This window comes from Saccopteryx bilineata, unplaced genomic scaffold (assembly GCF_036850765.1).
Source record: "Saccopteryx bilineata isolate mSacBil1 unplaced genomic scaffold, mSacBil1_pri_phased_curated manual_scaffold_23, whole genome shotgun sequence".
Taxonomy (NCBI): Eukaryota; Metazoa; Chordata; class Mammalia; order Chiroptera; family Emballonuridae; genus Saccopteryx; species Saccopteryx bilineata.
In genome coordinates, this window is record NW_027095449.1 from 90,391 (window position 1) to 115,479 (window position 25,089).

At 44.2% G+C, this 25,089-nt stretch overlaps 2 protein-coding genes and 3 pseudogenes across 2 annotated transcripts in view; 3 read left to right on the forward strand and 2 right to left on the reverse strand.

The window, feature by feature from the left end:
• The window catches only part of LOC136318252 (GTPase IMAP family member 4-like), a 208,110-nt gene that overhangs the window by 55,542 nt on the left and 127,479 nt on the right, over window positions 1–25,089 (forward strand). The window lies entirely within an intron of this gene.
• Window positions 1–25,089, forward strand: part of LOC136318258 (GTPase IMAP family member 1-like) — a 230,604-nt pseudogene that overhangs the window by 24,861 nt on the left and 180,654 nt on the right.
• Window positions 1,721–4,645, reverse strand: LOC136318271 (GTPase IMAP family member 2-like). The gene is given in 4 exon segments (XM_066250651.1): window positions 1,721–1,948; window positions 3,245–3,753; window positions 3,756–4,032; window positions 4,628–4,645. Coding segments are annotated over 4 exon segments (1,032 nt in total).
• Window positions 11,044–25,089, forward strand: part of LOC136318262 (GTPase IMAP family member 6-like) — a 120,065-nt pseudogene continuing 106,019 nt past the window's right edge.
• LOC136318264 (GTPase IMAP family member 7-like) overlaps window positions 15,018–25,089 on the reverse strand; it is a 46,343-nt pseudogene continuing 36,271 nt past the window's right edge.

The following is a 25,089-nucleotide window of genomic DNA, read 5'->3' on the forward strand; positions in this document are numbered from 1 at the left end:
CTCACCCCCAGATTCCTGTGAAAGTAAATGCTTGTTGTTTTCAACCATAAAGTTTTGGGGTTGTTACACAGTGATAGCTAAGCTGAAGCTTCTTCCCCACTCATTCCTCCCACCCATCCCCACAATGCCAGCACACTTAAGAAGTGACAATACTGGCATACTCTGGCAATAGTATCTCATTGAGTTCACAGACATGATTTAGGAAGATTCAGATAAGAACTCCTGCACACGCCTAGTGTTAGCACCACTGGCGATGCCCATGGTTTCAGTCCACGTCTCTGAGCGCTGTGTTAGGGAAGCAACCGGCTTCTCCAGCAAGATGCTGTGCGGTCCATGGAGGCCTAGAAGTCACTAAATTCTCTTATTGTTTTCCTCTCTTTTCTTTTTTAAGGGACAATCCTAACTTAAAATGGCCCTGACTATAACTTAAAACTCTCTTCTGTGCCAAATACTTTTCATTTGCCTCTGCACATCCACCCTTACCCTCCTTCACCTTAGCTCATTGTCCCAAGGGGTGATCTATGTGGATCTCACTGTTAACAAACTCACAGGGTTTGCCACTTGGGTTATTCTATTTAAGATGGATACATGGTTGTCACAAGTGAGTTTTATTTATTTGCATCAAGGTAAAGAGACAGGATTCATATCCAAGTATTGTCTCTCAGAAGGGAGGTTTAGCACTTGCTTATATACACTATTTAGTCAATTTGATGTTGATGTCTTTGTTTTTGAGTTGGCCATACTTACCCAGGATGAGTTCTTGTCAACCTCAATCTCTTTATATAGCTGGTCTACAACATTCTGTATTATATTTTAATATTTAGCAAGACTAGTATTTAGTAAGAACAGTCTAGACCTTGAGGCCCTTGTCCGATTGGACAAGATCAGTGGGATCGCTGGCTGTCTGACTTCTGATTGGCTTCTGCCAATGAGAAGTCCAAGCAGGAGATTCTTTTTGGGCACAAGAGCAAGGTCCGGTGTTTGTTTTCCCACCTCTCTCCCTGTAAAGTCACCTGCAACATTAAGCCGGACATCACACCTTCTCTACCCAACTCTCCATCTGGATTCCGGTTCTCATCCACCTCCTGGGGTTAGGGTGCAATTTCCTCACTGTTACCAGCAGTGTCTCTTGTCATTTCCATGTCTTGTGTCCACAGCTTATAGGAGGTTCCTGCACTTGACTTTCTCCCAAGCCCCTAATTAAGTGGCCATCTCTGTTGCTATAATTCTCATAGATAAATGTTAATGATACCCACTTTCTTTGATACTAATTATATATCCAGTGTTCTCTGGGTCCGCCCATGACCATCACCAGGTATGTGAGTATGATATATATCGTTAGTGGGCATAATTGTTTTCATTGTTGAAAGAACAGTATTAAAAATGTGATCTCAGGATCTTTATAAGTTACTCATTATTGTTACTACATTCAGTAGAAATTTTATCTTTTTTAAAATTCAGTGGATATCATAGCATTTTAAAGAACAAAATCAGTTTCCAAGAACATAAAATTGCTTTAGATATTTGCAAATGGGAGAAATTTTATGTATACAGCTTTCAAACATTTTTTGTATTTTATTTCAAAACAAACAGTAACTTTTATAATAATTTGTTCATTAGTAAATGAAGTGATATTAATGTTTTAAACACTTCGCAACATCTGAAGCATTTACTGATGTCAGGCGCCACAGTATATAGAGGAGGTCCGGTGACTCACCCTCTATATCACAGTGATAATTACTGGTCCATCACTGTCCTCCAGGACTCTTGCATTCGGACCAATGTTCCATCCAGGAATTACCATTAATTTTCTGAGCACAGTTAACGATAAGCTACAGAGCAAACTGCACAAGCTACAGAGTGAGCAGTAAGAAAAACAGCATATTCTGAGCAATACACAAAATAAGAGAATTAACAATTTGACAAACAACTGAATATAAAACAGAATCTACACTAATATTTTGTCTAGAATGCTTTTTTATTTTAAAAAATATGCATAACTGCATCTTAGAATTATTGAATAAAAAAAAATAATGTACCATTTTATTGTTAAAATTCAAAAGCTTGATTGTAACAGGATATATACCAGGAAGTTTAACCTAGAAATCTCACACCAAACAAAGACTATATTAATTGGATGTCAACCTGGTACCTGGATCTTCCCAAAAGACCACCAGGAGGACCAGATGCAGGAGACAGACACGATCACACAAATAATCTAAACAGGGTGATTTTAACAAGCCACAGATACCTGAATGGAAGGTGACTACAGCCACGAGTATTAAATTAAATCAGTTACTTCATTTTAAACAAGAATGTGGAATGAGCAACTGTGAGAGTTCTGATATGAGAGCTCACCCCCACTCCGCACCAGCATTCAGGGAGAAGAGTGTGTCGTATGGGGCCAGTGCTATTCTCTGCTCTTACGCCTGCTCACAGATAGCATGGCCATGTCTGCAGTTTGCTACAAGCCTAGGACTCAGGTCCTGGTGGGACAACTAGGCAGTGACACTGGGGACGTGAAACTCATCCCAGTTCAAGTGGAATGTGTATGCCAGTAAAGGGCTACTAGCTACTAGATGAGAGAAAAGGAATGTGACTGACCACATTTTCACAGTTGCTTCTACATAAAAATCAAGTTTTATGGCTCCTTTTCCTAAAACATATTCTGATCAAATAATCTCACATAGGAAAGCTCCCCAAGCCTCAAGTCTATAATATAAAAGCAAGGAGGACATGACAGAGTGTCTGCCACTATATGTTCAGGACCATCACAGACATGAGGGGTGTGCTGGCCCTAGGGGCATGGCTATGCTGTCAGCTCCAAGAATGCACATACTGTCTGCAAGCCTCAAAGTGGTCAGCTGGCCGGTTGTATGGCGTCCTCACTGGTTCTCCCACAAACAGCCGCATGGCCTTCTCGTAGTTCTGCTCTTCCAATGTGAAGCAGTGATAGATCCCCGCAGAGGGGGTGATCATGTCTCCTTTCTCATGGTGATCCGGACCCACCTGTCTTCTTCATCCATCATGTCGAAATACCCACAGCCATCCAAGATATAGCGGATTTCCTCATCCAGGTGTAAGTACTCCTCATAAAACATTTTAATCTTCTCTTCATAATTAGGCAGTTTATCTGCAGGTGGTTATAATGTCCATCCAGGAATAGTTTCTCTGTTTTTGGATCTTTTCTAATTCTGGATCATTCTCATACTTGTTAGCATCTACTTCATGGTGGCAGGAGAGCAATCTGGGAGAATTGTCGTAGGACTATTTTTAAGCAATTCTCTTTGGCCATGGTTCTGTGACCTTTCTGGGTTTTCACGAACTGTATAAGAGCCCCTCTGAAATTCTTTACTCTTTCCTCTGACTGCTCAGGCCCACACGCTGGTCCTGTCACTAGGCGGTACAGCCCACTGGTGTAGTGGGCACCCCTCTTCTCCATCATCAGACCCTCAATCACACCCATTAGCTCCCCCAATTGGTCAGCCCGCTCACTCCCTCTCGCCAAGTTATTAAAGGCAAAAGCTCGTCCCCCACATGCTGCCACCAGCATGCGTAGGGCTTTGTTGTCTGAGCTGTGGATGTACTCCATCAGGGAGACTACAGTGAGGTCTTCCTTGTGGGTGAAGAGGACAATTGTGTGTCCCAGGGCATCCTCTCCAAAGAGCTCCCTCACCCTCTGCGCAGCCTGCTGGTCCTGCCTGGTGAATCGGCCCAGCTGTGACACCAGGAGTAGCACGTGGGGTCCCGGGCCGAGAGCAGGTAGTACCTGTGCACCTCTGTGTGCAGGGCATCAGAGTGGCCAGGCCCAGAAAACATGTCTGGCGTGTCAATCAGGACCAGCTCTCTGTTGCCCCAGCTGCCTGGACTAGCGCTGCAGGTCTTAGTGTAGGGCTGGGCGCACAGCTGGGATGCAAAGGCTTCCTTGCCCAGGACGCTATTCCCAGGGGCACTTTTTCTGGCTCCTGTTCTGCCCACCAGGATGATCCTCAGCTCTGACCCCCGGCCCTGTTTATCACAAGTGTGATTATTCTACTGATTATGACGATAGAATATTTTTAATGATCTGAGTTATCCTCAATCATGGAAAAGATACTCTTGCGATATTTTGAATTTGGGAAATAGAAACTAACTCCATGATCAAATAAAAGAAACTAATCATGGTTTTTGAACATCTGGCTTTTGCTAGGACTACAGCATATTACCACTTTGGATCCTAGGAAAACATACTGGAGGTGGGGTGGGGCAGGAGAGGGACTTAGAAACGGGTGTCATCTTGCAAGGTCTGCCTGAATCACTCCGCCTGGCTCTCTTGAAGACCAGGTTTCCGGGAACTGGAGATGCGGAGCCAGGACTGTGGGTTGCACCCCCAAGTGGGTTAAGCACCCTGACTCTGCTCCAAGGCCAGGGAGTGCTCTCCTTATCTCATCTGGGCAGGGGTGTGGTCCTAACAGCGAATACAGTGGTTGGAGCGGGTTATATTGGAAAGGGCAGTGTAAAATAATTCTTCCTTAAGAATAAACAGCTAATAGCTTGCATTCTGCTTAGAGACAATAGCATGATTTGCATCTAAAATAGGCACAGAATATGGCAAATCAAGCATTCATAGGTAAAGTCACTTCCTTACCTGAGTGACTGCTTTCATTTTGGTCCATCATTGATCCTGAGGGACAGAGAGACCGGAGACCTAGAAAACAGCAAAAACAACCTATTACCTTTTAGTTCTGAATCATGTAAGACCCTTATATTTTTCTAGTACATTCACAGGCATGCCTGATATTGTTACACACAGCTGACAAGGTGAACAAACAAGTCACTTCCCCAAAGTCACCCAGCGAGTGTCTTGTTTGGATCCGGCAGCACCTCCAAAGTGAAAGGCACAGAAACCCTGGCCACATGTTAACGCCCAAACTCTTTCCAGTGAGGGCTAGTCATTGGCTAAGGAACCTCTGCCAGTAATGTGTAATCTAAATTATATTAACCTCACAGTTCCTGTAAACTGGCTTCACATATGCTGAAGGAAATCACTCTAAACTGTTTTCCTTAAAATAGGGTGAATGTGTTCTTTAAAATAATTTTACTTGAGCATAACCTGGGAACTAGACTGCAGAACTTTCTCTGAAGGTGGGCTTACCTGATAAAAGACACAGACGGCTCCCGCATTCAAACTGGTGACCTCTCAGCTCAGCGACAGAGAAAAAGAAAACAGAAACCCGTGTCAGTCTTCTTCCTGTCACCTCCGCTGAGCTTCCCCGCTGCAGAAGAGTTCCACCATGTGTCAGTCTGACATTCCCACTTATGCCACATAAGCAAAAATAACAGTTCACATGGGAGGTGTAATCAGGAGTGATTTGCTATCCTGCGGATGGATTATCTTTTTTTGTCAATACAGAAAATGACTTCAACTAAACAGGGAAGCCAGGCTGGCCCCAGGGAAGCTAGTCTATTCAGATCCTTCCCACTGGGGCTGTGTCCTTGCCAGCACACGTGTGCCTAAATGCTAAGGCACCCAAAAAAGGAAGTCAACCTCATCACTAGCAGCCAGTGTTCTGAAAGCAGTCACATGGGAGATGAGGGAAGGCATGGGTCAGGGGACACCTCTGATAGGGGACAGCACAGAGTGAGACAGAGGGGGAGCCTGACAGAAGCTGTGTTGTCTCAGTCAGACGGAGAGTGACAGTCACCAACCCTCACAGCCATGTGAAATGGCTCACTCTTGGCCTCCCTGGGAGCCCTGTTTCCCTTTCCTGTCCAGCCTGTCATTCCAGGGAACACACCTCTCAGAAATGAAGATCTATATGGTGTCTACAGTAATAGCTGGAAATATTTACACTCAGGAAGATCAAATCAAAGAGTCAAGGGGAGATCCTTCAAATGTTCTTGTTCCTTGTTTATCTGACAGTCATTGCAGCAGGGGAGAGAGAATAGGAAACTAGATTGCCTTTAAATTCACAGACCAGCCGAGACACATGTTGCTCTCTGTCTCCAGCCTTCCATGAGGAATTATCGCAGGGTCCTGACCTCTCTACTAGGGAGACCAGGATGTGTGTGAACACCACTCTGTCACACACTGTATAACTTTGTCTTGAATTCTTCTGGTCCTTCCCTGGGCAGTCCGTGTGCTTAAAGTGCAACACAACATAGTCAACTCCTGCTTAATATCAGTAGTCTGTCCCTAAAAATACAGCATTCCGTATCACAGTACTAACAGGGACCCACTTCCTAATTTTGATATGCAAAACAAATATAATGCAATCTATGTCAAACCCAAAGCTCAATGTATTGTATGAGATTATATTAGTGCTTCTGGAAATTGGCTGTACTTATAGGTGTATTTATATCTGCATTTTTTTTAAACCGAGTTTCCTCTTTAGTATAAAATAGAAAATTACAGGGGCTTTAAAAATAATCTACATTGAATAAATTCTTCAGTGCACTATGAATTTACTGACATTTTTATGATAGTTTTCCTTCTCACATATATTACATACTTTTTCTTATCTATGTGCTTGTGTGTTCCATCTCCTTTTTTCATTTTAAGTTTTTGTTTTAGTGTAATGTACACAGAAGGAAGGGCTTGTGTAAGTTTTCAGCTCTCTGAATTGTCACAAACTGAACACAACTGAGGAATCAGCACTCAGGTAAAGGAACAGAACGTTGTTCCCTCCAGCAGTGACCTCGGGCTGGACTTCTAATAGAATAGATTAATTTTAGCTGTTATTGTTCTTTATATAAATGTAATCATGGACTTTATATTCTTTGGTATCTGGCTTTTTTTTGGCTTATTACATTTTGACATTTGTTCACGTTATATATAATATGTAACAGTAGATTGTGTATTCTCAGTGCTATATGCTATTCCATTGTGTGACTGTTACCTAATTTTTATATAATTTATAATATAAATATATCTTTTATATAATTAACCCAATTACTTTGGCTGTATTATTTTTTGGTTTTCATTTTTAAATATTTTTCAGCTATTTTATTATACTTTCTGGCTTTATTGAGGTAAAATTGATGGTAAAATTTCTATATTGAATAGACAATGGAATTCTATGCAGTCCTAAAAAAGAATTAAATCTTACTGTTTGTGACAACATGGATGGACCTACAGGATATTATGCTAAGTGAAATAAGTCAGAGGAAGACAGATACCATTTTGCTTATATGTGAATCTCAAGAACAAAACAAACAAACAAAACAGAAACAGACTCAGCATCAGAGACCAGACTGCCAGTTGACAGAGGGTTGGGGGAGTGAGGACTGCGTGAACAGGTGAAGGGATTAAGAAGAACAGACTGATGGTCACAAAACAGTCATAGGAATGGAAAGTTTAGCATCGGGAATATAGTCACTAATATTGTCATAACTGTGTAAGGTGACAGGTGGGTACCAGACTCATCAGGGAACCACTTCCTAAGGTATATAAACATCTAACTAATATGACATACATCTGAAACTAATATTCTATTGAATGAAAACTGTAAAATTTTTTAAAAAGTTAAAGAAATCATAAAGTTTTCAAATCTCAAAAACATGGATCCTATGGGAAACTCACAAACATCAGGTGAGACAAAACACTGTAGGCCTAGTTACTTCAGCTCCTAGTATCTGACGTGTCATATCCAGCTGTGGACATCACAAGGCATGCTAACAGGTAGAAGAAAAAATTCAACCTGAAGACACAAAGCAAATATTAGAACCACTCAGATAGGACACAGATTTTGGAGTGGTCAGACACTGAATGTGTGTGTGTGTGTATGTGTGTATGTGTGTGTGTGTGTGTGTGTCTGTGTGTGTGTAGACACATATATAAAGAGATTTATTATTATAAAAATTATTTATTATGAGGGATTGGCACACATGATTTATTATAAGGAATAGGCTTATATGACTGTGGAGTCTAAAGATCAGTAGTCAGCAAACCAGAGACTCAGGAGAGCCGATGGTGTCGTTCCCATATGAAAGCATTTGGTTCGAGACTCATGAAGAGCTGAGATTTCAGTTCAAGTCCAAAGTCTTGCTCTGAGAGAAAATATTTAAAAAAAGGAGGAGTTGGGGGAAGAAAAGAGACCGAGTTTGTCAGGACAGTGAAGGCGAAGGACAGCTACAGGACGCAGGCTCTTCTCCAAAGTGGGAAAGTAGTTAACAACCATTGCCCTCACGTAAAATCCTTTCCTTCAGCCTCTGAGTTCTAGTTATGCTAGTTCAATGTCAAAATAATAACAGTCTCCTGCTCTTGTTTTTCCTGCTTCTGTTACTGAGGCTGCAGGCAACATGCAAACAGCAGGGTTTTTGCAAACAGCCTGGCCCAGGTGTTCCCACCCATTTCCTGTCTCTCAGCACAGCAGGCTCTGTCTCTAGCTCTGCAGGAGAACAGCTTTCCACCAGGGTTTGCCAAAGAAAATTAGCAGTGGATTCTTTGTATTAAAAAGCCTGCAATACCTTGTCCTACTTCCTCCTGTCAAGGCTCCCAGAAACCTACGATGTGTCGGCCCCAAAAGGAGAAACCGAGAACTCGAAAGAGCACTGTAAAGCCAGAAGCCAGGGCCATGCAGGTTCGCATTGGATTTGGACAGTCGGTAAAGAAACAACGGAGCCACAAACTGATGAGCCATCTTCTTTAATCCTAGTTTGCACCCGGCGGGCAAGTAAAAACACACACTGGGCTCCAAAACCCACTTACATTCAGTGCTCACAAAGCTACTGACTTATCCGAGTTTCCTAGAATCAAAGGTTTCTAGCTCACCAGACTTATTCACCTCTGTTCCTCTTCTCCTTCCTTCTCCAGCACTTACTCTGCACAAACTGGCCTCTCACTCAACACTCCGCCATCTTGGCTGCTTCTCCTGGCCACATGGCCTTTTTCTGCTCTCCTCTCTGCTCTCTCCTCTAATGATAATCTCAGGAACCAAGAGGGCAAGCTCCCCGTTCTGCCCCTATTTTATAGTGTAGAAATCCAAAACTTTAATCCAATATACAAAATAGGGAAGTCTCTAATACAAAGTCATCCACCAGAGACATGATGGGATTGCACCACCCCACATCAAAATGGGTGGGAAAGGCTTAATCCCAAAACCAAGCCCCAGGCCACAAGGACTCTGCCTGCCCACAGCCTGTCCCCAACACACATTAATATCACCTGGGCAACGGCCTCCACCTGGGCAGCGCCATCTTTAACAAAGTGAGCATAATACATTTTATCCGCCCAACAAGCACACAGTCCTGGGAGTCAGGGGACATGGCCATTCCTCCTGTTCAACCACCAGCCCCCTTGGTAAATCCCAGGGTGTGGGTGAGTGTGCCTGTGTCTGTGTGTATGTTTCTGTATGTGTTGCGTTTGGGACTATGTGTGTGTAGTGCATTTTTATATGTGTTAAGTTGGTGTGTTTGTTTGTTTGTGGGTATATATATGTGTATTTGTGTTTTGATGTGTCTGTTATCTATGTATGATATGTGTATATCAGGTTTGTGAGTGTATGTGTGTTGTTTTGTATGTGTTGTTTGTGAGTGTGTGTTGTGTGTATTTGTGTATGTTGTCTTTGTGAGTATATGTGTGTGAATTGTATGTATTATGAGTTTATCTTATGTGTTTGAGTGCATTGTGTGAGCGGCGTGTGTTTTGTGTTTGTGTGTGTTATGTCTGTCTGTCCGTGTGTTTGTTGCATATATGTGTGTGTTTGTGGTATTAGGAAGAGCTGTGGCTAAAAAGTGGAGAGAACTTTGTACCCTTTGTGCCCTGCCTCAAAGTCACTGCTGAATGTTGGGAACAAAGTTTCAGTGAATTTCACATCCAGAGAGACATAACAGGGTGACGTATGTGCTCCGTGTTCTGTGTTGGACACAGCACTACGAGTGTAGCAAGGTGGGGTCACGGGTCAGGGCAGAACCTAGGGAGACCCAGCAAGTCAGGTGTCCCCATGCCAGAGCCTTCACCTGGAGACGGTCCCTGGCTGTGTATTTCCGAGTGTCCTGCGTGTCCTGGCAAACAGTCTGGCGCTGTGTACTTTCTGTCCCAACCCCACAGAGGAGCTCGAGCAGACACACAGGATGGGACAGGGAACTACGAGGCAGTACGGGTCACAGCAGGGTACATTTCTCTGTCACCAGGAGGAGAATGGGAGCTCCTGGTGGGGAGACATGGCACTCTTTGCCAACACTAGCAGTTGCTCTAGAAAATGTCATAAAATGTGTTGGAATCTTATAAGGAACACAGGGACATCTAGCTCAGGACCAGCACTCGCACTTATGGGGACACTGAGACTCAGGCAGGGTGACCATGCTAATTGATGGTCATGGAGATGGGAATGAAGTCTCCTGGCTCCAGGCAGAAGTGTTTCCAAACTGTGAAGTTCCTGTGCCGAGGCTACTGGCCCCCTCACCACAGCGCCCTCCCAACTACCCAGGGCCTCCGCCATCCTCACTGCCAGGCCTTCCCCAGGGACCAGCCCCGGGGCCAGGACGCCCCGCACCCTGCAGCCAGCCCCACACCACAGCCTACCGCTCGTGCCCTCCACACCATTGGCTACATATCTCCCTGCGCCCCGGGACATCTCCCCACTGCCCCGGAACATGACAGTGGACCTGCTTCTGCGTCTCTGCCCCTTCCTTCTCCTCACAGGGCAGCCCCCGGACCCACGGTCCACATGGATGCCATCTGTTCTTCAGGCGGCAAGCCAACTGCACCTTCCCCATGAAATTGCATAAATTCAGGATAGACACCACAGAGGAGAAGAAGATACAGAAAGAAACACAGAGGGAAGGAAGGGACAGACAGACACAGAAATGAGAGAGAGAGAGAGAGAGAAATCATTCCCTAAAGGAGGTAGAGAATGTCTCAGACCTTCCTCCCCTCTCCTCACTCAGTCTACCCCCAGCCCAAGGAGTGAAAAACACTTCCTTCTAGCAAGAGAATGGCAAATTCAGGAGCCTCTTAAAACTCCATTGAAGCATCAGGCAGACCTGTTATTTCTCCAGGTGGAGAAGAGTATGAGCTGACTTCCCCGGACTGTCCCGTAGCTGTGCTGCCCCAGCGCCCTGAGCAAGACCTGTCTGGAGGTGAAATGACTCCCCAGGGTACGGGGACCTGAGAGAGGTGTGGGCAGGGCTGTGTGAGGTGTGGGGGGGTGCTTGGAGAGGCAGTGGGCACAGTGCAGTGAGGGCACTCCCATCAGAGAGCCTTTGGGTGTGGCCTGGCCTACCCTGACCCAGTAAGAGGGAAAGACCCCCTGGCAGGCACAGTGGGAGAAAGGAGGCAACAGAAGGCATCAGTCATGCCCTCAGGAAGGGGGTGTGACAAGATGAATTGCCCTGACCAAGGCTTGCAAGCCAACAGGCCCTGTGGGGGCTCCTGATGCATTCAGATGTGGCAGCGTTCAAGGTCACAGGGGCTGCTAGCACCATGTGATCGAGCAGCAGCCTCAGACCTGGGCTGGGCCTTCTCAGGGGTTCTCCCCCTAAAGCTATTGTGTCAGGGTCAGGCACTTAACAGTCATGGGCTGAACTCCATCCTCTGTCTAACCCGGGGAGAGAGAGTTTAGGAGTGCTGGCAACCCATCCATTTCCTGGCCAGAAGAAATGACTTGTGCTTCATTATGTATTTGAACACAAATGACTTTCTCACTATATGCACGTCAGTGGCCTGAGTCATTGGGAGAGAGCCATATTAATAAACCTCATGGGAAAATTAACAACACAGGTGCTGACACCTGGTTTGCCCTTATTGTGGCAATGGAGGTTAAATATTGTATTGCTTCTAAAACCCTCTCCTGAGCTGCAGCAGTAGATTTGGTGTGAATTGGCTTCAGGCTTGCCCGGATGAGGGTTCCTGTCTTCAGCCAGCATCTAATCAGCAGGGAAGCAGAAGTGAATGCCAGGGTCCAGCCCTGGGGGGAAGCCAGGGGTCCCAGAGGAAGAGACAGTGTCAGCATGAATCGAGTGAGAGAGCCAAATTCTTTTTTCTGTTTAACATGTACTGCCAGGCATCCTTGCCAATGGCTGGTCTAGCTTTATTTTTATACACACACACTAAGTTACAATCACATGGTATTCAGAATACATTGATTAATAATAGTTTTTGTTTCACTATGGTTACATATTTCTAGGTAACAGTTAATTCATTTCTATAAGCTATAAATCAGGTGGTAAGTCATTCAAAGTACAGTTATACAATAACTTGAACAGCAATAACAATATTGGCACAAACTTCTAAAAGGTCAGTACTGATTAATAACTCTACCTTACCAAAGTCCTATTGTCTAGTCAATTTTTATTTATCTACTATATTCATACACTAGTTAAGTTCTAGCTATTTTTCTCAGAGTGTTCTACCACCTGCAGGTCAGGTATGCAAGAAGAAAGGAAAGTTTCTCTACTCTACCACATGAAAAGGCTAGGGAGGTAAAGTAATGAATTAAGTGAAGGCTGAAAGGTGCTCTGTGTATAGTTACTGTTTCCTACCTATTCATAAGTCACAATCTATTTTTTCTAACATGATTAATAAGAAGAAATTCTCCTACAAACTTAACCCTTTACGAGGGATATCATAGCCAGCCTCTTATGTCTATGAGCCCAGTTCAAGGGGCTTACAGGCTTTTCTGTGGAACTCACACCCTCTGTCTCATTTCCAAAGACATTACTACGAATCTACAGGGAAAGTACGGTACTATTATCCCTGTGCCATAAATGATAGCACACACCCAGAAAAGGGGGGATATAAGGCCAGATTAATTCAAAAGGTCAAAGTATCGTTGTGCCTTTTCTCTGCGGTGACTTTGTCAACCAGCAGCCATTGATCTTCTCCTGCTGTGACCTTGTCAGCCAGCAGTTGTTGATCGGCTTCTGATAAGTGAACACGGCACTTTCACAGTCCTCTCAGAGCCTACTGGGGGACACTGGAGGGAGCCAGTATCCTCAGTCAGACATGGCTGGTGGGTCAGCCAGCTGAGGATGCCAGTCCTGCTTCTGGGAGGGTCAGGGTTGTCACTCAGATACATCAGTGACTCCAGTGAGGCACAGACTTGGAAACCAGAGGTGCCCTTTGATACGTCTCTGTGTGCTCTGGGTCTGAAATCCAAAAGGCCAAGAGAAGGAACTCTCTTCCCCTCCTTCAGCCCCTTGTTTCTAAAATCTCACAGTTAGGTTTTTCAATATTAGGTTGGCAGCAAAACGTCTTCTGTTGGCCAACGGTTCCTGTATTCTGCTGGGTGGGAGTATTAAGCCCACACATTAAGGGTGTAGCCTAAGAATGTGGCCCCAGTGTGCCCCTGTGCTGTGGAGCTGAGGATCTGGTTGCAAAGTCCCACCATCCCCACATTCTCTGTTGAAAAAGCTGATGGAGGTGATATGGTCAGTCACCTGAGGACAAGACGTACACAAGGCCACATCCCAAAGAATTCAAAACAGGGACTCAAACAGGCATTTGTACACTCAGGTTCACTGCAGCCTTATTCACAATAGCAAAAGTGGAAACAACTCAAGTGTCCATATATAAATAAACAAAATGGAATATAAATAATAAATATATATAAATAATCCATAAATGGATTATTACTCAGCCACAAAAAAGAGGGAAATTCTGACACACGCTACAGTACAACTGAATGTTGAAAACACTTCTCTAAGTGAAATAACTAGAGACAAAAAGTCTCTAGTGCAGATATCCACTTAACTGAGGTCCTTACAATAGTAGAATTCATAGAGAAAGAAGGCAGAATGCTGGTTAGAGGCGTTTGGTGGAGGGAAGAATGAGGAGTTGCGTTGTGGGGACAGAGTTTCGGTTTGGGGTGACCAAAAATTCTTGAGATGCATAAGAATGATGATCACACAGCAATGTAAAGGCACTTATGCTACGGAATTGTACACCTGAAAACAGTTAAAACAATAATTTTTATGTTATGTATATTTTACTACAATACAAAAAATTTTTGTTTAAAGAGAAGAATGTGAGCCCTGGGCAAGACTCAGGTGCAGATGTTGAACTTTGTCCCCCCTGCCAGAATAACCTGCCCCTGAGGTCAGGGAGCATATCCAGGGTGAAGCCGCTGATGAAGCTGAACGGGGTGCCTGGGCTCTAAACCACTCCCTCTGCTTCTCCTGACACTCCAGGTCCGAGGTCGGAGGAGCAGACCCCCAGAGGCTGAGGCTCATCCTGGTGGAAAAAATCGGCAGCGGGAAAAGCTGTACAGGGAACAGCATCCTGGGTGATGAGGTGTTCACGTCCAAGCTCAGCGCTAAACCAGTGACCACGGCCATCCACAGCGGGACCAGAGACTGGGCTGGGAAGACACTGGAGGAGATTGACACGCCTGATGTCTTGTCCCCACAGCTCCCACCAGCAGTGGCCGCTCAGGGTTGCTGTGCAGCCATCGCCTCCTCCTCCTCAGGGCCACACGCGGTGCTCCTGGTGACAGAGCTGGGCCAGTTCACCGGGGAGGACCAGCAGGTGGTCCGGCGCCTGCAGGAGGTCTTGGAGTGGGCGTCCTGGCCTACACCGTCCTGGTGTTCACGCGGAAGGAGGACCTGGACGGTGGCTCTCTGGACGAGTACCTGCGGGAGACCGACAACCGGGAGCTGGCCTGGCTGGACGCCGTCTGTGGGCGCCGCCACTGTGGCTTCAACAACAGGGCGGAGGGCGCAGATCAGGAGGCCCAGCTGCAGGAGCTTGTGCGGCAGGTCGGGGTGGTCCTGTGGGAGCACGAGGGCCAGCACTGCAGCAACGAGGCGTACCGACACTGCAGGCAAAACCTGCTCGGGGACGTGCAGGGCCGGCAGCCAGCTCTGGACCATGGAACCAAAGACGGTGCCAGCAACAAGTCCTGCTGGGAGGGCCTGAGACTCATGCAGAGGGCATCTGAGGACACTCACAAACACCTCCTGAGGGGGGCACCCATCTGAGTACGTGGCGGACTGCAGTGAAAACAGCTGCTTCCAGCGAGCCTCCCTCAGCCCTGTGTCCCCTCCTGCCAGCCCTCACCCTCCCTGGGTCACTGCCCAGGCCCATCTCCAGGTCACTGTCAGGTGGGTCCCAGAGTCTGCAGCTCCCTTCCAGGTCCTTCTTCGCATTCTGGAGCGCTTGGCGCTCCTTGCTCCACGCCCTGCAGCACGCTGTCCCAGGGGGCACCTCTCCTGGCATTGACATCACATTTCCTGACATTCTTCTCTGCACCCTGATAGAAGCAAAGCTTCCATAGGGCAGGTTGCTCCTCATTGTGTAATGTGACCCCCACAGCGTCCTGGTCACTGGGGTCAGTCCTTAAAGGATGATAGCAAACCAGTGTAGGATGTTGACAAGGTGACTTCACAGCCCCTGGGCTATGTCCTCACCCATAAAGGGGACAGGCATAGTAACTTTTAAGGTACCAGCTCTGCATATTGAGTCAGGACACAGCAATGACTCTGAGGCATGTGGGGAGGCAGCTGCGGGGCTGGGGAGGAGAAAGCAGGTAGTAAGAGGGAGGGGGCAGACGAACAGCCCTTTTATTCTCCTCTGAAAGAGGCTCTTGAATCCAAACAAATGAGCCTCATGAGAACTTTGTGGTGGGAATGAGAGCAGAGGGTGAGGGGTATCCCAGAGCTAGGCATGGTCAGAGGCGGCCCCTACACCTGGTACTGGACATGATGGCCCAGAAGAAGCACTTCCCTAAGAACGACTTAGGTTAAGGATGTTGTCATTAGGGTCCCCTCTCATTGTATCTGCCTTCTAATGGGAGAAAACAAATGTGATCTTTCACCTTGTCTCAGCCTGACCTGCCATTCCTTCCCTTCTCATTTGCTAGTGGAGAGAAAGCATGCCTGGGGTCATTGTCTGGGGGTGTGATGAAGTTCCTCAGTGGGGTATTGACTGTCATATAGAAGGGGGCAGAGAAGAAAAGGAACCCATGTTGGGGCCAAATAAATAAAATGGGTATTTTTGCAATCTGGACAGAGGTGCTAGGCCCAAATGCACCTCATTTGCCTAGTTAACAAAGAGCTACACCTGATTCTCATTTGTCTTACCCATATTCTCCGGAGGAGGCTGGAAGGTAGTTTCTTATTAGTGTAAAGTAGATTTGGATGGTATGATGAGGATTGTCTTTGAGTAGCCTTGGAAACTTAATTGAATTGCTGATGGACTACATTTTTTTCTATGAATAAAAGTGGATGTGCTTCTGGGAGCGTGGGATTACAGCTAAGGAACAGTAGAGACTGTTTGCCGTGGCATCCTCCCAAACCCATCTATATATATATATATTGAAGTCCCTGTTTATCATTTATTTCACTTCCATACCAGTTCCCATTTGGGACCCCGGTATATACTCCTTGTGGTTGGATCCCAACAAAACCTCAAAGGTGGCAGCCAAGTGACAAACATCATAGGGAACAACCTGCCTGTGGAACAGGAAAAAGTCTATGTCACGTGGGTGTCTTTCTGGAGGCCAGCTCCTACAGACAGGGCCCATAGGAGCAATGTGGACTGGGACCAGAGGACAGCTGGGTGGTGGGCTGGCCCTTCCTCTGATTGGCAGGTGCCATCTAACCTCACCAACAGCCCAACACACATCAGATGCACTTCAGCTACTGTGATGTTCAAGATGCATCTTGAGGAGTCTGACCATCTGCGGTAACTGGATAGTAGGGAACAGGGGAAATGCCCCGATAGACCCCTGTTTTCCTTTCTTTAAGCCTGGGGCAGAGGGTTCCCAGCTACCTTCTGTAGGGAATGGCAGAAGTGAAATTTAAAATTTCAGGCCCTGGCTGGCTTGCTCAATGGATAGATCATCAGCCCAGCATATGGACCTTGCAGGCTCAATTCCTGGCTAGGACACACAGGAGAAGCTACCATCTGCTTCTTTCCTACCCTTGCCCCCTTCTCTGCCTCTTCCCCTGCCATAGCCAGTGATGGGTTTGTGCATTGGTCCGGTTGCTGAAAATGGCTTGGATGGTCCAAGTGTGTCAGACTCAGGTGGTAAAGATAACTTGTTGATTTGAGCATCAGGCCCCAGAAGGGGGTTTTCAGGTGAATCCTGGTCAGAGCACATGGGAGAGTCTGTCTCAATGTCTCCCTTCCTCTCACTTAATAATAACAAAATTTTGAATACAGGACTAAAGGTACCAGGCTTTTGCTGTCTTGAAACGTCTCCTAATAACATCAAAAGTTATATCTTACAACAAGTTTTATTTAAAATCCACAGAAACTTCCATAGAACTGAACTAAAAAGTCAACAGTGGGGACTTGTAACCCACCCCACTATTCTTATATCATTATTTCTGTACATGATGGTGTTAGGGTTAAATTATACCCTGTAAAACTCAAAGTTCCATTTACCCAATTTTTTTCCAGGGCTCAAACCAGAAAATTCTCATCCCCCACTCTGAGGTTGTAGGTCATTTGCTTACTATACTCTTGCTGAATGGCTTCCTGGCCTTCACTTCGGAATGTAGCAAAAAGTTTACCTTTGCAGGAATGTCAGGGGAAGCTTTCATTGGGGAGGGACCTGACCATTTAGGGAATTTCAATCACCATAGTTGTAAAAGCCTAGCCACAGGCCCAGAGGCCCCAGGACCCAGCTGTTCCTGGGAGATTTCTGACCTCTTGGCTCTCTTAAAAGCTGCTAGAGAAAAGAAGGCCTTACAAAGGAGGCCCCATTAGGATAACATCTGAATTCTCAACAGAAGCACTTGAGACCATAAGGGAATGGCAAGAAATATTCAAAGTAATGCAGAACAAGAGCCTACAACCAAGACTACTGTATCCAGAAGGGTATCATTTAAAATTGAAGGAGAAATAAAAAGCTTCCCAGACCAAAAACAAAAACAAAAAAACTCAAGGAATTCATTATAACCAAACCAATGCTGCAGGAAATGTTAAGGGGCCTGCTGTAAACAGATCAAAGTGGGAAAAGAATATACCAAAAGAGAAATACAGCTTTAAAGAATAAAGTGGCAATCAACAACTACATATCAATAATAACCTTAAATGTAAATGGATTAAATGATCCAATCAAAAGACATAGGGTAGCTGCTTGAATAAGAAAATAGGACCCGTACATATGCTGTCTACAAGAGACATACCTTAAAACAAAAGATGCACATAGACTGAAGTTAAAAGGATGGAAAAAATAGTTCATGAAAATAGAAATGAAAAAAAAGGTGGGGTAGCAATACTTATATCAGACAAAATGGACTTTAAAAGAAAGACTATAGTAAGAGGTAAAGAAGGTCACTACATAATGATAAAGGGAGCAATCCAACAGGAAGATATAACCATCAGAAATATTTATGCACCTAATATAGGAGCACCTAAATATTTAAAGCAGACTTTGATGGATATAAAGAGTGAGACCAATAGCAGTACTATAATAATAGGAGATTTCAATACCCACTAACATCACTCGATAGATCCTCAAGAAAGAAAATGAACAAATTAACAGCAGACTTAAGGAACACACTAGACAACTTGATATAACAGATGACTTTAGAATCTTTCATTCTAAGGTAGCAGAATATACATTCTTTTCAAGTGCTCATGGTACATTCTCTATGATAGACCACATGTTAGTACACAAAAGCAGTCTCAACAAATTTAGGAAGATTGAAATCATATCAAGCATTTTCTGTGATCACAATGTCATGAAACTAGAAATCAAACACAACAGAAAAACTGAAAAATAGTCAAACACATGGAAACTAAATAACGTTATTAAATAACGAATGGGTTAACAATGAGATCAAAGAAAAAATAAAAAAATTCCTAGAAACAAATGATAATGAGCAAACAACAACTCAAAATTTATGGGTCACTGCAAAAGCAGTCCTGAGAGGGAAGTTCATAGCACTACAGGCATTCCTTAAGAAGCTTGAAAAAGCTCAAATAAACAACCTAACCCATCATCTAAAAAGAACTAGAAAAAGAACAGCAAGTAAGGCCCAGAGGTAATAGAAAGAAGGAAATAATAAAGATCAGAGTGGAAATAAATGACATAGAAGCTAAAGAAAAAAGATGGATGATCAATGAAACCAAGAGCTGGTTCTTTGAAAGGGTAAACAAGATCGATAAACCTTTAACAAGACTCACCAAGAAAAGAAGAGAGAGGACTCAAATAAATAAAATTTAAAAATGAGAGTGGAGAAATACACAACAGAAATACAAAATATTGTAAGAAAATACTATGAAGAACTGTATGCCAAAAAATTAAACAACCTAGGTGAAATGGACAAATGTTTTGAAACCTATCATCTTCCAAAAATGAATCTGGAAGAATCAGAAAACCTAAACAGACCGATTAGAACAAAAGAGATCAAAAAAGTTATCCAAACACTACCAACAAACAAAACTTCTGGGCCCGATGACTTCACTGGTGAATTCTACCAAATATTCAAAGAAGAACTAACTCCTGTTCTTCCAAGCTATTTCAAAAAATTCAGGAGGAAGAAACATTTCCAAGTTCCTTTTACGAGGAGAGCATAATTCTGATTCCAAAATCAGGCAGAGAAAACACAAAGAAAGAAAACTATAGGCCAATATCCCTGATGAATTTAGATGCTAAAATCCTCAATAAAGTATTAGCAAATGGGATCCAGCAATACATGAAAAAAATAAAACATCATGATCAAGTGGGATTTATTCTGGGGAGGCAAGGATGGTACAACATTCGTAAATCAATTAATGTGATTCACCACATAAACAAAAGGAAGGAGAAAAACCACATGATAATTTCAACAGATGCAGAAAAAGCATTTGATAAAATCCAACACCCATTTATGATCAAAACTCTTAGCAAAGAGGGAATACAGAGAACATACCTCAACATGATAAAGGCCATCTATGACAAACCCACAACAAACATTATAATTAATGAACAAAAATTGGAAGCAATTCCCCTAAATTAGGAACAAGGCAGAGGTGCCCCCTTTCACCACTCTTTCTCTTTCTTTTTTTTTCATTTTAGGGAGGAGGGGGAGAGACAGAGAGAGAGAGAGAGAGAGAGAGAGAGAGAAGGGGGAGGAGCAGGAAGCATCAACTCCCATATGTGCCTAGACCAGGCAAGCCAGGGTTTTGAACCGGCAACCTCAGTGCTTCCAGGTTGACGCTTTATCCACTGCGCCACAACAGGTCAGCCCCCTTTCACCACTCTTATTCAACATAGTACTGAAAGTCCTAGCTACAGCAATTAGACAAGAAGAAGAAATAAAAGGCATCCAAATTAAAAAAGAAGTAAAACTATCATTATTTGCAGATGATATGATACTATATATAGAATACCCTAAAGTCTCAGTCAAAAAACTACTGGACCTAATAAACGAATTGAGCAAAGTGGCAGGATATAAAATTAATACACAGAAATCAGAGGCATTTTTTTGTATTTTTCTGAAGCTGGAAACGGGGAGAGACAGTCAGACAGACTCCCGCATGCGCCCGACCGGGAACCACCTGGCACGCACACCAGGGGCGACGCTCTGCCCACAAGGAGGCGATGCTCTGCCCCTCCGGGGCGTCGCTCTGCCGCAACCAGAGCCACTTTAGCGCCTGGGGCAGAGGCCAAGGAGCCATCCCAGAGCCCGGGCCATCTTTGCTCCAATGGAGCCTTGGCTGCGGAAGGGGAATAGAGAGACAGAGAGGAAGGGGGGGTGGAGAAGCAAATGGGCGCTTCTCCAAAGTGCCCTGGCTGGGAATCGAACCCGGGTCCCCCGCAAGCCAGGCCGACGCTCTACCACTGAGCCAACTGGCCAGGGCCTCAGAGGCATTTTTATACATGAAAATGAACTGTCAGAAAAAGAAATTAAGGAAACAATCCCCTTCACTATTGCAACAAAAAATAAATAAAGAAAGAACCTAGGAGTAAATTTAACCAAGGAGGTTAAAGAGTTGTAATCAGAAAATTATAAAACATTGATAAAAAAAAAAGTCAAGAAAGACACAAACAAGTGGAGGCATATACCATGCGCATGGTTAGGAAGAATAAACATAATTAAAATGTCTATATTACCCAAAGCAATCTATAAATTCAATGCAATACTAATTAAAATACCAATGACATACTTCAAAGATATAGAACACATATTCCAAAAATTTATATGGAACCAAAAAAGAACACGAATAGCCTCAGCAATCTTGAAAAAGAAGAATAAAGTGGGAGGTATCACATTTCCTGATATCAAGTTATACTACAAGGCCATTGTACTCAAAACAGCTTGGTACTGGCATAAGAACAGACATATAGATGAATGGAACAGAACAGAGAACCCAGAAATAAACCCACAGCTTTATGGACAACTGATATTTGACAAAGGAGGTAAAAGCATACAGTGGAGTAAAGACAGTCTCTTTAACAAATGGTGTTGGGAAAACTGGACAGCTACCTGCATAAAAATGAAACTAGACCACCAACTTACACCATGCAAAAAATAAACTCAAAATGGATAAAGGGCTTAAATGTAAATCGTGAAACCATAAGTATCCTAGAAGAAAACATAGGCAGTAAGCTCTCTTACATCTCTCACAACAATATGTTTGCTGATTTATCTCCACAGGCAAGTGAAATAAAAGACAGGATAAACAAATGGGACTATATCAAACTAAAAAGCTTTTGTGCAGCTAGAGATAATAAGAACAGAATAAAAAGACAAACTACACAATGAGAGAACATATTCGACAATATTCTGATAAGGGGTTAATAACTAAAATTGATAAAAAACTTGTAAAACTCAACACCAGGAAGACAAAAAATCCAATAAAAAAATGGGCAAAAGAAATGAATAGACACTTCTCCAAAGAGGACATACAGATGGCCAATAGACAAATGAAAAAATGTTCAACATCACTAATTATTAGAGAAATGCAAATTAAAACCACAGTGAGATACCACCTTACACCAGTCAGAATGGCGCTCATCAACAAAACAACACATGATAAGTGCTGGCGAGGATGTAGAGAAAGGGAAACCCTCCTGCACTGCTGGTGGGATTTCAGACTGGTGCAGCCGTTGTGGAAAACAGTATGGAGATTTTTCAAAAAATTAAAAATGGAACTGCCCTTTGACCCACCCATCTCACTTATACGAATATATCCCAAGGATACCATATCATGCACTGAAAAAAAGAAATGCCCCCTCCCCCATGTTTATGGACGCATTTTTCACAATAGCAAAGATCTGGAAACAACCCAAGTGTCTGTCAGTGGACGAGTGGATTGAAAAGCTTTGGTACATATATACAATGGAATACTATGGGGTTATGAAAAAGAAGGAAATATTACCTTTTGCAACAATATGGAGGGACCTGGAAACTATTATGTTGAGTGAAATAAGCCAGGCAGAAAAAAAAAATATATCATATGACCCCATTCATTTGAAGAATCCAAGGAATAATGAGAACTGAGGAAAGGAATTGAGACAGAGGAGGGATCAAAGGGACCAGAGGAAAAGAGGACCGAGGGAAAGGGGATGATAGGATGGGATAAACCTGAAGGGAAGTGGGGAGAGTGCTGTAGGGAGGGAGGCAAGGGAGATGTTGAGAAGAATAGGGGGAGGGGGGAGGCATTCGAGGTGACCCTAGAATCTATGTAAACACAATTAATTAAATAAAAAAAGTTTTCCAAGGACACCAAGCCTGAGCTACATCAGAAAGAACTTGTGTTTCTGCAGCTGAAACCCCCTCCTGCTCATCATCAAGTCAGTGATTAAGGCCACAAACAGCGACATGCTAATCTGAGCATGTCCAAGTGCAGGCAACCCTGTGCCAGCAAGTAACCCCTATATCGAATGCCCTCTCCCCCATTTCAGCGCTGACACCCTTTTGTTGGTCTCAGCACGCTTGTATCCAGGATCCAGGTGTTTTTAAAATAAATTTTTCTTTTGGAACACATTGGCCTCGTGTTTTTGGCTCGTCTCCTGTTCACTTTGCCTTTCAGATGGCCTTCTAACTAATGTGACTGCAAATCAACATGTTTGCTCTAGAATTCTAGAAACTACCTTCAAAAGGAGCAGATTCTGACCTTCAGACATTCTGGATCTAGGATGTTTGCTGACCTTCAACCACTTAACTGACTTGCAAGTAATCCCCTCCACAGAGAACTCTCAACCCCCTCCTTTTGATTTCTTTCTTTTGTGTCATTTTCTCCCTCCTCCCTGCTTTCAACACCCCTGCACATGTCCCCTTGTTAAGATGACCTTTGTGTTGAGAGTCCCCACTCTTCTCAAGCTGCTGGCTCTTGAATAAACCTACTTTCCTTCCACCAGCCCCTGTCTCTTCATTATAGGCTGTCAAGTGGCAGACCTTTGTGTGGTCCCAGAATGAGTGACCAGCCACAGGCTGAGAACCAACAGGGCTAACCCTCCTCATTCTCACATTATCAGGGAGGAGCAATGGCTGGTCCAGTGTCTCAGCTGCTTGGGGCAGGCTGACCCTGTGACAGGGGCTCCAGGGACTTCCCAGCAACTGCTACAGTCTTTTATCTCAGAGATGCTCCCTGCTCTCCCTCTAAGACAGGGGTCTCAAACTCAACTCAGCATGTGGGCCGCAGAGCAAGATCACAGCCATTCGGCGGGCCGCACTAGGTCTACAAAAGGCAACTGTTACGCAACACTTTTCTCACTGCAGTTGAAAACAAAAAAAAATCAGTACAACAAGCACAATTGTATATGCAGTTAGGTATCAGCCCCCTACAGTTTCTCTATTGGAGGAAGGCAAAGGTCATCAAGGGAGTTAATGGGCTCCACAACTCCTAAGTTGAACAGGTATGCACCATGAGTCCTCAGTCTCTGCCTCTTGGATTTTGTGCCATTTAAAGCTTAGAGAGGTCTTTCAGGGAATCAGTAGGTGTGAGATAAGATTCTAAGACCACGAAATTTGGTTTGAGAGTACCTGATTGTTTGAACTTGATAATTGCTTTGGACTTTGTTTCTGTTTGACATGAGTGGCTCAGTCTTGGTTTCATCAGGGAGTCCATTAGTCTGTATTTTAGCTGACTATTAACTTATAGCCAACGACTGATTAGAATTGTTTTGCAAAAGGTCTGTATATGGGACACGATCTTTTATGTACAAGCTTTCACGTTGTTACAGAGCAAGGATTCTACTCAGACTGGATCTAAATTGATGGTTCAAACAGGGAGAGAGATGTCACTCCCCGCCCAGACAGTGAAACTCAGAAAGGGGGGAAATCAGTCTTTTAAACACTCTTAAGTCCTTCTTCTGGAGGCCACGGAGGTGCTGCGGCCCTGGGAGCAATGGGGAGGGGGGTTAATGCCATCCCAACCCTGTGTGGCAGCAGGAGCAGCAGGGGACTGTCCCAACTCCATGTGACAGGGGAATCTGGCATTTTAAAAACTCAACTGGCTGGCCCTGGCTCTGTAGCTCAGTTGGTTAGAGTGTCGTCCTGATATGCCAAGGTTGTGTGTTCGATCCCAGGTCAGTGCACATATAAGAATCAACCAATGAGTGCATAAATAAGTGGAACAACAAACCAATGTTTCTCTCTGTCGCTAAATAAAAATCAATCAATAACACAATTTTGTTAAAAACTTCAAGCTGCTGAAGTTGTCCATTCCTAATGTCCCTTCTCCCTAAAACATTGTCAAGAAAAAATGAAACATCTCATCTTCTCTACAATTATTAGCAATAATCTTTTGTTTTTGCTAGATCTCTTTTCATTAAAAACCCTAAAATGGCATGCCCACCTGGATGTTATTTATCCAAAAATCGGTAAAGAACAGATACTGAACAAATCTTGTAGCCCAACACGAATTCTCTGCCCTTAGGACCCCAGTCAGAGCTGGAGGAAGAGAAAATACTTTTATTGGGTCTTCCGGTGCCCCAGGCAGGGCAGGGTGTTTGCGGCAGGGTCTGTAGGTCATGCTGGCAATGCTTGCTCTGATCACCGAGGGGCTTCTCTGCCATTTTGCACTTGTGGCCACCAGGCACCTGCTCATTGGTACGCAGTTCCCACTTGCATTATTGCAAGAAACAAAAGAAGACAAAATGCCCAGACAACTTGATGAAGGAAGTAGGATTTATTAAAGCCAGTGGAGCACATGAGGCTTTTAGATGGCATTTCTCATCTAGTTTGCTGATGTGCAAGGAGGGTTAGGGCTCTTCTAGTCTTATTGGT